Source organism: Leptonychotes weddellii, chromosome 8 (assembly GCF_054177405.1).
Source record: "Leptonychotes weddellii isolate Sample4059 chromosome 8, ASM5417740v2, whole genome shotgun sequence".
NCBI classification, from domain to species: Eukaryota; Metazoa; Chordata; class Mammalia; order Carnivora; family Phocidae; genus Leptonychotes; species Leptonychotes weddellii.
This window is the reverse complement of record NC_138376.1, coordinates 42,534,849-42,548,924: the sequence shown is the minus strand read 5'-3', so window position 1 is coordinate 42,548,924 and position 14,076 is coordinate 42,534,849. Positions and strand designations below refer to the sequence as shown.

At 35.1% G+C, this 14,076-nt stretch overlaps 1 protein-coding gene across 2 annotated transcripts in view; it reads left to right on the top strand.

Annotated features, from left to right (window-relative positions):
* HMGCLL1 (3-hydroxy-3-methylglutaryl-CoA lyase like 1) overlaps positions 1-14,076 on the top strand; it is a 175,473-nt gene that overhangs the window by 78,128 nt on the left and 83,269 nt on the right. For both annotated transcript variants that reach the window (XM_006728131.3, XM_031038022.2), the window contains exons 5-6: positions 1,097-1,245; positions 12,519-12,582. In XM_006728131.3, coding sequence (XP_006728194.2) covers positions 1,097-1,245; positions 12,519-12,582 — 213 coding nt within the window. The remainder of the gene's footprint in view (positions 1-1,096; positions 1,246-12,518; positions 12,583-14,076) is intronic.

Genomic DNA, 14,076 nt, shown 5'->3' with positions numbered 1-14,076 from the left:
CTCGTGATAGCTTGGAGGGGAGGTAATGAAGCGCACCTAGCGGCTTGGGCTTGCGAGTCAGGTGCACCTGTGCTCAAAGCAGGACTTCCGAACTTTTAGTAGCTTTAGTGATTCAGCCTCTTTGGGCCACAGTTTTGTCATCTATAAAATGGGCAAAATGATACTTAGTTTATAAGATTATGGGTTAGAAATAGGGCGTACAAAGTACTAACAACAATACTGGTACATAGTAAGTGTTCAAATAAATAGAATTTTAATTTTAGAAGTTAAAAACTTATTTTGGGTGGAGGACTAGAAGCCAATGTTTTTTTAAATGAAAAAAATGACATTTTCTTTCTTAATATATTAATAGAGTATCAGAGAGGAGAATCTTGCACAGTGCTAGAGATACATTAATAGAAAGTCTTTAAAAATCCAGCTGGAAAATGAAGAAACTTGATATTTGAAAACAGATCACTGGAGAGGCCTGGGGCAAGGACAAAGGATGGCAAAGGGGAAAAATGTTGAGGTTAATATTTTGGATTTAAAGACTGGCTAAGAGGATTAAGACATTAGACACACAAGGGTATGGTTGTAGCAGTCAAGGTATGAAACAACGGAAGCTAGGTTAAGAGACAGGAAGAAAATTTTGGGTAAAGTCTAAATGATGAATTGGAAAAACATTTTTCTGTTAGGTTATAGGAAGACAAAAACAGAAAGCATTTACTTTCCTCTATTTTAATAATTGGTCTAAGAAGAATGTTTCCCATAGATATTAAAAGGTTTTATTGGGATGCTAGTATTTTCCATAATTATGGTTAAGATATTTCTGAAGCCTACACATAATTTAGGAAAGGTAAGATAAAATTGGAACATCATCACTGTGTTTTCTGTGCCTCAGATTTATGGGTGTTGCAGTTTAGAAAGTTCTTGTGTTATCACCAAATATTTTTAAGTTTGAAAAGAGCATATGAGGCAGGATGAGCAGACTCCAATTTTAAATTCCAAGACAAATGTTAACACAAGTATGCCTTTATTGAGTAGTTAATATTTCTTCTAATGCTATCATGTACATTTTGGAAATTTCTAGCTTTTGCCTTTAAATTCTCTTTTTCAGGTTGCTGCTGGAGCCACTGAGATATCAGTTTTTGGTGCTGCATCTGAATCCTTTAGCAAGAAGAATATTAACTGTTCTATTGAAGAAAGTATGGAGAAGTTTGAGGAGGTTGTTAAGTCTGCAAGGCACATGAATATTCCAGCACGAGGGTATTTATGAAATCCCACAAATGCTATTTAGTTAATATCTATTGTATAAGCTCATTTATGAACTATGTAGACATTATTTTACCTTTCATAATATATGTAGGGTATCTTTTGTACCTTGTATGATCCGGGCCATCACTGTATAGTGATACATCTTGTGTATATCACTTAATAATTATTAGTGTATCCAGCTTTGAAGTGAATAATGCAGCTAAGATCAGAGGCAAACTTGACATTGCAAGCCTGACATTGCATGCAAACCTGACATTGTTACTCATTTTATTAATACTTACCGTAATGCAGCCATCAATTCATTTCAGCCTGCTGTGGGTTGAAAAATTTGTGTAAACTCATAGTAGTGTTTGGGAAGGAATCATCAAATGTGGTTTCCACAGCTTTAACGTTTTTTTAAGAACCATGACTTTTTCTTCAAATATTATTTTATGTAGAACTTCAGTATGTAAAACATAAAATTGAGCCTTTGAGCTGCCCTGGGAAATTCAGCCCATCATTTCACCCATTCAACCTCCCCCTCAACAGCAGACTTCCCTGTTTTCTTTGTGTGACCCAAAAACAAAGGCAAATGGGGAAAGAGGAGAGAGAGACCTGTTTCCAGAACCAGCAGTTGCAGCATGGACTGCAAATAGGCTGTACTCCCAGGCCTATGCTCTGTGAAATGTATAATAAATTATTGGTTACTTAAGAAAGCATTTGTTTCTAAGACATTAGCTAATTTTCTGTTGCTTTTTATAGTTACAGAGATATGATAATCTTAGCATATTAACAAATTAAAATGCAGAGCATTTGTAAGAGAAGCCCGAAAGCTGTAATTGGATTTAGAGGCAGGTTGTACTTCCCTTGGTTGAGGTGAGCAAAATTCAGAGTGGCAAAGGAAGGTTCAGTGGTTAATGAAAAGGCAAGTGGACCCAATTTTGAGTGATGGTATTAGAAGAGGGTTAGAAGTCACTCAAGGTCATTTGGTGAGCAAATAGAGTTAGAATACACCACAGGGCACTATCTTGTTGGTTGGGTTACTTTTATTACCTTCTTCTTCTCTCCAGAGTGATAGTTTCCAGCATGAGTTTTTAAAAATACAAAATTGTTCTTGTAATTGAAATATATACATATCATGGAAGGCACATACAAGAAAAATTTAAAAACCAAGATAATGTGTTTCCATAGACAGAAAATAAAGGATGTGTAATTTTAAGGCAAAAGTGAATAACCACAATCAAAAAGAAGAAATGTACTATCATTTTCTAAATTCAAACATACAGAAGTTGTTTGTCTCTTTCCTTTGAAAGAAAGGGAAAAAGAAGAGGCCATTCTATTTTAATGTGTGTTTAAATGCAGAGTGTATGTTTTACGTAAAGTCATTCTTGCTGGAAAGTTGAAAACAATGCATAACTATACAAAGTAAAGTGCATGCACAGCTTGCATTTCAAATAGGAAGTTTGTTTTTTTCAAATGGCAAGTTTTTTTTAAATGTTAAAAGATGGATGTAAATTTAGCTTTTCTCTTCATAAGGTAGAATAGGTAATGTATTAAAGCTAATAGAAACCCTAAATCCTCTTGAATACTGATTGTTGAGCAATTAATATTGTCCCATCAGCAAAGAAATTCCTAACCGTGCTACAACTTAAAAAGTTTGCCAGGCCTTGATAAGAAGGGTACAGGGTGCAAGATGGATACAAAGTGACCCACAGTCCAGTGCAATATATTAGCAGAGTCCACTGGAGATTTGCTGGAGAGTTACACAATAGACAAATGTATATTTTCCAATGCAGATTTTGTTCCTTGGGAGCACAACTTACAGATTTTCTGAAACACTATTCATTTTTAGAAATACACCTTTCAGTATGTGAGTTTGCTCTTTGTGCAGTAGAGAATTCTCTTCCTCCTCCCCCAAACTTTTATAGAGTTTAAATTAGATTTTATTTTTACTGGCAATCGAGATTTTAGATACTCATTATTAAAAGTCATAGGTCATTAGTAATCATTTAAGAAAGAGTCATGCTCAACCAGTTGAAACTGAAGTAGATGCTTCAGCATGTTTTACTATGGCAACATGGCAACAGCTGCATCAACATGTACTTGATCACCATCCAGAAAATTTATGTCATCAGCTGTCAGATTTAAAGGCCATAAGGCAGTACACGTTTTATAAATGCTCACTAAAACCATTTAAATTTTTATAAAAATAGTTAACTTTCATATGGTTTAAATAGCAGCTTTTATTAAAGTTACGAGGGCTATTGTTGGATTTTCTCCCTCTCCCTGAAACACATATATACACATGCATGTGTACACATTTTTTAATATGTACTCAGGACTTCACATAACATCTGGGACACATTGGGAAAACATACCATGCCAAATCATTGACATAAAATGCACAGTCAGCTAACTGCTGCTGAATATACATTATATATGAATGAACAATGAAATGTCTACATTTTAGACTTCATTTTTTAATGTGTAATTCATATAACATGTTTAAAATATGTAGGTTATTTTTCTATTTGTCTAAATTTTTAAAAAGTGAAAAAGGCAAAGAAAAATAAGTCTGTGATAAATGTGTCATTTTCTCTACTTTTATCAATACATTTGTTGAAATAATTATCTCTTGGCTTGTCAAGATCCCTTCAAAATTGAAATGCCTCGAGATATGAAGGTAGTACTTTAATATATCAGACATTTAGCTTTATTCCTTTTTGTCTAAGTATCGACTTACCTTAAATGAAGTCACAAGAATCACATGCTCTCTCTCTTTGTGAGAATATTAATTTAAAAAAGGAAACTATCACTAAGGAGCCATTATTAATTTTACTATTAAAATGCTTATAAATATATAAGTTGACAAGGTCAGCAGTTGTACATGACAAAGCAAAACTTGTTACATAATTACATCTTAGGCCTCTCCTACAAAATCACTTAAAATGAGTTGATCCGTGATTACTCTGAAAGAACCTGTTGAAAGTTGAAAGAAGTATATTTGTAACAATTTCCCAGAAGTCAAACAAAATTATCCATCCATTGTTAAAAAAAAAAAAAAATTACACAATGCAAAAATATTTGACTGTGAACTGTAACTGCTGAAATTCTTAAATTCCTGGAAAAAAGGTACAAAATAATGAGAATAAGGAGTAAAAGACAAATTAGTCGTTAAACTAATAAAGATAATAATATATAACTTTTAGATACAGAAAAACAAAAAACAATTTTAGGATGTGATTAATGTTTTACTTTTCAAATTAGAATTTTTGTTTTCTTTGGGTAAATAGCCAGTAGTGGAATGACTGGATGGTATGGAATTACTATTTTTAATTTTTTGAGGAATCTCCACTTTGTTTTCCACAGTGCCTGCCAGTTTACATTCTCACCAACAACGCACGAGGGTTCCTTTTTTTTTCCACCTCAGTGCTAACACTTGCTATATATATATTTTTTTATCTTTTTGATACTAGCTATTTTGAAAGGCATGAGGTGGTATCTCCTTGTGGTATGATTTACATTTCCCTGATGATTCATGATGTTGAGCATCTTTTCATGTGTCCCTTGGCCATCTCTATGTCTTCTTTGGAAAAAATGTATTCAGGTCCTTTGCCCACTTTTTTTTTTTTAAAGATTTTATTTATTTATTTATTTATTTGAGACAGAATGAGAGAGACAGAGAGCACATGAGAGGGGGGAGGGTCAGAGGGAGAAGCAGACTCCCTGCCGAGCAGGGAGCCCGATGCAGGACTCGATCCTGGGACTCCAGGATCATGACCTGAGCCGAAGGCAGTCGCCTAACCAACTGAGCCACCCAGGCGCCCCCTTTGCCCACTTTTTAATTGGATTATTATTTTTTGATATTGAGTTGTATAAGTTCTTTATGTATTTTTTATATTAGCTCCTTATCGGTTATATCATTTGCAGATATCTTCCCGCCACTTGGTAGGTTGCCTTTTCATTTTGTTGATGGTCTCCTTCACTGTGCAAAATCTTTTTATAGTTCATTTTTGCTTTTGTTTTCCTAGAGTGCATAAATTTTGCATCTCTCTTTTTTTTTTTTTAAAGATTTTATTTATTTATTTGGCAGAGAGAGACACAGCGAGAGAGGGAACACAAGCAGGGGGAGTGGGAGAGGGAGAAGCAGGCCTCCCGCCGAGCAGGGAGCCCGATGCGGGGCTCGATCCCAGGACCCTGGGATCATGACCTGAGCTGAAGGCAGTCGCTTAACCGACTGAGCCACCCAGATGCCCCAATTTTGCGTCTCTTGATCTACTATGACCCTCACCACCTACTTTCTTCTTAGCCGAGACCAATAAAAATCCAATCTGGTTTAAAGGCTTCTGAATAAGATTGTATTATGTGTATCAGTGACCAGTTTCCTTGATGAAACACTCATGATGTTAGGAAATTCTTGTGCTTATTATTTTTTGACTTGTTGTCTAGCTCTGTATAATTTCTGACCTTTAAAATGGCAATCTTTCTGTTGTGAAGTAAGGGCATAGCCCTCTCCCTCAAAGTGGTCAGTTTTCACTGGTTTTCCTTTTGAGAGATAATTTATAACACCCACTTAATCAAGAACTTGCAGCCTTCTTGTTTGTTAGCCAAGCCATTTAGGTCATTTTGCCCATGTTGTATTTCTCATTCCCCCTCTGTCTGATATAACATGTCGTTACGGATTCTGATCCTGGCCCTGAAGGTAATAGCAATATTATTGAGTGTGATAGTGAGCGTCATTCTTTAAGTCTCAATTTTTTAAATACACAGTGACTGGCAGTCAGTGTTTCTCATGACTAATATAGCAAATACCTTCCATTGGATGATCTACCCCAATGGCATTCACTTGCATATATGGCATCTTCTAAATGGACAGTTTATTGGTCAGGTTCCTTTCCAACCTCTGTTAAACTGAGGCCTTTGTGTTGGCCTGGAAGAAAAATCAGAAGAGCAATTCATAGCATCATTTACCAAAACATGGTACATAAAACTCTAAAAATGAGACATCTGTTAAAGCTATTTTCTGTCATGCATATGGTTTGAGGGTTTATACATTTTTTTTAGCCTTACATATTATTCTGGCACTGCTATGTATCAGAATAACACATCCCCGCAATAGTTAATATATGTAAGCTGTGTTGGTACAGTCATGTCTAAACCGCCTTCATATAGAGTCTTTGAGGAAAGAGTGTGTTTTTTTCATTTCTCATGAAATTAGCATTTGAGAGCTTTGAGCATCTTAGCAGAATTGCTCCTTGAGACCAAGGGATAGTCCTTATTTCTTATATCATCCACAGTGTTAAGTGTTTAACAGGCTTTCACAATCCACTTTTGGTTGGCTTATTAATAATGGAATGCTATTTTGTATTGTTTATAGGTGGATGTACTCCGCATGACTGCATCAAAACAGCTCCTACATTTAAATGTCTTAATTATGTTTAATTGACATCACATGTCATCTCCTTGCTCTTGGCATTGCTTTTCTCATCTGAGGATAGCAGTGGTTGATTGCTTCCTTTCAAAGTGTTTGGAAAATTTTTTCCAGGCTTTTCCTCATCCTTCTTGCCAGAATGGTGAAAGGATGTAGGGTACTTGTGGGAAGGTAGGCTTGGGTAAGGCCTCATTGTAGGTACTTTTTCATGATTCAGTTTTACCAGAAAAAGTTGTTAAAGACTTGAATGCCTCAGTTTCTCTTTTATCGTGATTTTGCATAATACTGATAAATGGCCTTAACAAGCACAAATAAAAATAAAACAACTCACATTTCTATCCACAGAGTTTATTGTAACACCATCCTTTTAATTTTAGCACAATGAGCTTCAATATTGGTTGGCATATCCTTTATTATTCGGTCATCCTATATAATATATCCTATATGATATTTAAAATATTATACGTCTGAACACATAAATATATGCTATCTTCTCTGGCTATAGGATTTAGAACTTTATTTTTTTTTAAAGATTTTATTTATTTATTTGAGAGAGAGAGAATGAGAGAGAACACATGAGAGGGGGGAGGGTCAGAGAGAGAAGCAGACTTCCTGCCGAGCAGGGAGCCTGATGTGGGACTCGATCCAGGGACTCCAGGATCATGACCTGAGCCGAAGGCAGTTGCTTAACCAACTGAGCCACCCAGGCGCCCCCCTAGGATTTAGAACTTTAATAGCCTGTATGAGGTTATACATTTAGAGAAAAGACTAGGAATTGCATAGAAAATTATTCAAATGATGAAAATGTCACCTTAACACATTTGTGGATTAATTCATTCAAGAAATATTGAGTGTTTTATATAATGAACTGTCTAGTGATACTGTATGGAATATGAAAATGAAGAAGTAGCCAACCTTCAAATAGTTTCAAGCAGACTGGAGAATAATATATAGAGAAAAAATTTATTGTCAAAAAAGGCAAATACATTAAGAGATATACAGAAAAATCCTATTCAAGTTTAAAGTAATACTATATTAAATTTCTCTGGGGTAATCTGGAGAAATTTAATGCAGAAAGTGTCAGTAAAATGAAGTCATTAAAGATAGGTAAATATATGGAAGCATAAACAGAAATAATGGCTTTTTCAGGTGGGGCAGGAAATCTACAAAGAACAAAGGCATAGTGAAGAGAAGTCTCAAAAAATGCTTAGGTGACAGGGAAAAGTTTACTTTCACTGGAATGGGAGTTTTTGAAGCTGTGTAATGGGGGAGAGGTAGAAATTTAGGTTGAAGTTTCACAAATTGCTGAACTTGAATATCAAGTTTACTTGGTAGACAATGGCAAGCCACTAAAGATTTTCAAAGTATAAAACTATGTAAACAGATCTGTGTTGTAGTCATATTTTGTCAATAGATATTGGTGTACAAATGAGTGATGTGAGACCAGAGGCAAGGAAAGCACTTAGCAGATGTTTGCAGCTGTCCTGGAGAAGATATTCAGGGACTGTTCTGTATACTTGGGCTGGCACTGGCAGAGGTCATGTGCTACAGAGGCTGGAGAGGAAGAACCAGCCAACCCAAGTTATTGAATATGTTCTCAAAGATGACCTTTAAGTGATCTGGCAGGACAGATTCTGAAAATGACTATTACTATTATTTTTTTTAATGGCAAATGCAGGGGAAACAGGAATGAGCACCATTTTGGACATACTGAGCTTAATATGCCATGTGAATATGTCAGGGAATCAATTTGTAATGTTCATGAGATTTTGAGTTGTTCCTGGAGTTATCTATCTGTGTAATGATGAAAGACAGAGACTGTGGGGGACTGAGTTGATGCAGAGACTCCCTTTTTTGTTCCTATTACAAACACATAAATATAACCACTTTTAAAACATACAGCCAAACTCAGAAAGGAAAGTCCTCAGATTTCATCAAAGAAAGTGTGGTAAGCATGCAGGTTGACGCCACTAACACATGGGGTATCTATTTCAGATATAATCCCTAGTGGCTTGAAAATGGGATTTTAATGTCTATATGGGAAAAGACAGATATTCTACTAAAACATGGATTTGAAAGTGATTATTCTTGGAAGCGGGAATCACCTCCTTGTAAATGCAAGGTCAGTGGAACTTGTTGGTATATCCTGGAAACCCAAATTAAGAAATTCAGGTAGAAATTTTTCCAAGAACTGGTAAAGTCCATAGAGCAAGGGCCAAAGGAAGTCAGATCTTGTTTATGGGGACATTTGAATAAATCAAGACTGTCATGGAATTCCTACAGAAACTAAAATCACTGTGAAAAGATACAGTAAAATTTATAAACCACATGATGATACAAAGTGTACGCTAAGAAAAAACAAAAAAATATAGGAAAACTTTAACAGAAAGGAAGGAAATAGAACAATCTGAAGAGAGATTATAAATTAACCCCTCAAAATAAAGAGGAAGAGGAAGAACATAAAAGAACAGATCTTTATAAAAAATAATGAAGCTTTTACAAAAAGAAACATTTCTTTAAAAATACATTTATTAAATGAAAACAATGATTGCATTGAAAAGCAGATTACATACAGTTGAAAGGGGTATTAGTTACTGGAAGTAGGATTTAAGGAAATTGCAATAATAAAACACAGAAAAAATTAATAGAACTTTTGAAAGTGAGGTTAAGAGAGCATGCCTAACAAGATTTTCAGGAGAAAAACAGGAAATCAGATGTGAGAGATAGGTTTGATGAATTAATACCTTGAGGATTTTCTAGATTTGAAGAAAAACATCAATGTAAATATTAAAGAAGTATAACAAGTCCTGACATTCTCATGGTAAAATGTAGAATATTAGATATAAACAGAGAATCCTAAAGATAATAGAGAACAAATTACTATAAAATTGCTATAGAGGCCTTACCACTAGATAGCAAATTTCTCATCAGCAAAACTGAGAGCAGAGATAGTGAAATATGTTCAAAAAGGTAGAATAACTTAACCTAGATTTTATACCTAGCCAAACTATTATACATTAATTAAGGTGAAATAAAATCATTTGCTGACAAAATGGTCTGCTAAACTCAACCACTGGTGGAAAAAAGTACTAAAGGACATTAAGCCAGAAGTAAGAAACTGGATAAAAAAAAAAGAAATGGAGAGGTTGTAGTTTGGGGCTTCATCAGAGTAGAACGATTTGAGATAGGTCTGTGAGAAATTTAACCACCAGCCAATCAAAAATAGATCAAAGGTTCTATGGCATAATAGGAGATTCTTGAGACTAGCTACTCTTAAATCTGTGTATTGTCCCCTTTTGTATGCAAGGGAATCAGGCAATCCAGGGGCGGTAGTATTGCTAATGGTTTAGTGGTTTTCAATTTTAACAAAATAATGGAGATTTAGAAATTATTTTGAAATATTAGTGGTTGACTTTCATTTCCTAAGTTTGTGATTTAATTGGTTTGGAGTGTGTCCTAACCATCATGGTTTTGTTTTTTAAGCTCCCCAGGTGATTCTGTGTGGGCAAGTTTGAGAGCCACTCTAATTGCTAGAGAAGAGCGGAAATCTAGACGTTGACTCTAGCCACTAGTCAAAGCAGATGATGTAGACTATTTTTGTCATGGTAGAGTCATTCTCACACTCATGAAAGTATTTCACTTATTACCAGCAGCAAGTTTTTTCTGTAAAGGACCAGACAGTAGTATTTTAGGTTTTGTGGGTCAAATGGTCTCTGTGTGACTCCTCACCTCTGCTCTTACAATGCAGAAATAGCCATGGATAATAGGTAAACAGATGGGCATGGCGTTGTTCCAATAAAACTTACTTGCAAAAGACTAATGAGCAGGATTTGGCCTGTGGGTCTTAGTTTGCCAACCTGTGCTTATAGAATATTAAAGTAAGTTAATGAATATAGTTGAGAATCCTTATGTTTGTTTTGGAGAAAGTAGCTCCATGTGTGAATAGGTTAAAGGAGTGGCCACCTACAAGGATGGAGAAGAATATGTGAAGATGAATGCGGGGAAATATGAAGACCCAGGCAAACCTGGGAAGGAATCAGAGGGAAAACTTGAATGAATGAAAATGCACATGGACAAAGTTGGAATCGGTGGAATATGAAGACCAGGCAAACCTGGAAAGCAATCAGGGAAAACTTGAGTGAATGAAAATGCACGTGGCCAACTTAAAATTACAGCACAAAGGGGTAGCTATGGCCAGATTAGTTGAGAATGCAGGAGAGGTTGGTTTTGTTTTGCTTTTATTGTTTTGCACTTTTTTTTTTCTTTATTTTTTTTTATATATATATTTAGACGGAAGGCATGTAAATGCATGGCTTGGATTTTCTATTTAATCACATTTAGATATTTTGGGTTTAGAATAAAGGTGATTATACACACACACACACACACAGAAAATACATATTTATCTATAATCATTGTATCTGAATTGAAAATGTTTGTTCTTTTTCAACCTTAGCCTCCTTTTCCAAGTGTTAGGTTTATGTAACATTTTCTTTCCAGTTGTCTTGATTAAATTTATACAGATTATTCAAACAAGATTAAATTATAGTAATTATTGGGGCAGAGAAATGGATTTCCTCTCCAGCATAACTTTCAAATTTTAATTGAATTAACCTCTTTATTCCTTCTCTGTCTTCATCACTACTTACCTGATTTAGTAAATTGCTTATTTATTTGAATCACAAAACACAACTTTTATTCACATTTTAATGGATTGAATCATTGAATATATAATTTACTTTTTCACTCCAAAATCTGTTATGAAATTCATAGTGTATCTTATAATGGACAGCATCTTGGAATCATAGAAATAATGGTTTTATGGTTTGTCTTGTTTTTGCCTGCACCTTTCCTCTGGCAACCACTTCCAGAGTTCTCAAAGAGTTAACATTCCTGGAAAATTACTCTGATCTTGTCACTACGTTACCTAATAACTTTGAGTGATCTCAAAGTTCAGACTCCTTGGCATGGCATTCAAGGGCCTTATTATCTAAATCCTGTTATATTCTCAGAAAATTGGATCTCCAGCCTCATTTCCTACCACCCCTGTCTCACTCATGTGAATTGCTTCATCCCTGACAATCAAACACATGATGCATTGTTTTAATAGAAGCGTTGTAAAATCTCTGAGGAAAGTTTAATAAAATGGGATTGGTGTTGAGCTGAAAATAGCTAAAACAGGCTTTTTCTAAAGCTTAATACTTAAAATGGAAAAGTATTATCATTTCAGGAAAGACTTGACTTTTTATATTAAATTGTTGAAGAAGCTTATGGAATATCTTTATTTGGAGTCTTTTAAACAGACTAGAAACTCTTCTGTTTGGGATGATTTAAGTATACCCACAGGAGATAAACAAGATGAACTTTGAGGTTGTGGCCAGGTTTAGAAGTTTTGGGGTGATTAATGACTGTATCTAATTAAGTCCAAAAGATCCAAATGGGAGTAAAAAGAAATTCAGTTAGTCATCTACATGCTATCTTTCTATGAGTCCAAAGACCTGGATATTTAACAATTGAATGTAGGTACTTAAATAAAACTATGTAGTTCAGTGATATTTTCTGCTTTGAATGTTCATATATTGCTGTTGTATAAATAACTCCACAAGATAAACACATGTTATCTTATTCCCATCTGCCATCAGATAACATATCAAATTGTAATTACTAGATAAAAATGTGAGATCAATTGAAAATGTTCCAAATTTGTTTTTGTTTGTTCTGAGAATAGTAATGAACTGGTGTAAAATACATTTTTGATGACTTTTTAGCTATTTCTTAATTTTGATAAAATGAAAATTAGGAAATGACTTATCCATCATCCATATATTTATATGATGCTGTATTTTAAATTTAGGTATGTGTCTTGTGCCCTGGGCTGTCCATATGAAGGAAACATCACACCACAAAAAGTGACAGAAGTAAGATACCCCTGGTTTTCTGGTTCTTGGTAAAATGATGTATATTATTTTAAAAAGTGGCCTATTTTCCTTACTATGTTTTGCATCAGACAACAGAGTTTAAGGAGAACCATGGAATGGAAGACAAGTTTGATTACTTAACTGTTTCATTTGGACACTGCAGATGGATATATTGGCTACAACTCCTCAAAGTTAAATAACCTTTGAGTCTTATCATTTGGGTGCTCAAAGGTGAAGGAATAAAAACACCTGTTTCATTTTTACATGGGTAGAATGCAGTGAGGGCCTTTCCACATTCCATCAGAATGTCGGGACAGTTTGTGCCCACACACTTCAACTTTGCTTTGGTTGCTCAGGTAGGCTCCCTTTGTTTTTGTCCTGCATACTTTGACACTTGTATCAGAGTATACACTGCTTTTGCTGTACACTGCTTTTGTTCCTTTAAGATCCAAGAGCTCTTACTGCTGAGATTCAAGTTGCTTTTATTAGAGAGCAATTTTGTGGTGATAGATTATATCCATTAAAGACCTGCTTATTGAAGTTCATTTTCTACTTCCTGTTCTTGTTTATTAATTGATACTAATGAAGACAAAATATTCAGTCTTTGAGACTATTTTAGGCTCTCAGAAACACATTTGTATGTGAACTATATTACTGTGCACCTGTTGTTAAGGCTGTTATTTTCATATATTTTGTAATGCGTTACCAAAGTCATGAAGATAGAGCATTGTTAGAAAATCAGAATTTATGAGGATAAACCTTCAGTTTGGCTAAAGCCATTCCTCTTTTGTGCTTTCATTTGAACTTTTGAAATTTACTGCAGATTTTTTTCAAATGAGTGTTGTCCCACAGTCTATTTTTAAGACCTTTACACACAGAGGCAGATACACTGTAAAATAAGGATTCTTCCGTGTTGTAGTCCTTCACCTGCATGGGACCCTTCTAAGACTTTGCATTTACAAACACATATTCTTTTCTTAAAATTTCCAAAATGATACAACTTCAGGCTCCGCAAAAAATGAGGCTCCAACTCTACCTGTACACCAAACCCCTTTTCTGCCTTTTGCCTTGTGGAGTCTCTGGACGTACCACACATACCCTCAGCCTCTCCATGCCTGCACCAGAATGCCTGAGGAGTTGTTGAAGAGAATTGCATAACAGGCAGATTGGAAGCATTAGTTGATGACCAGCAACTTTAAATGAGCCTTCTGTACTCCTCTACTAGGTTTTGTGGCCGACTCCCTCTCTTACTGCCTGCAGTCAGCATTGCAAACTGTTCAGTCTGTTCAAGCTTCTAGTTCCTCTTCTCGTTTACTCCCCTGTATATTCAACTGCTTAGAATTCTTCCTGTTGACACTTGAACACGTTCAAGTCTCTGCCATCTGAAAGCTTCCTTTCTTAATTAAGCATCCACATCTATTTACTGGTTACCTATTTTTATCCTTCTACATCTAAACTTCTTCAAAGGGCTGTCCACACTACTGGTGTTTATTT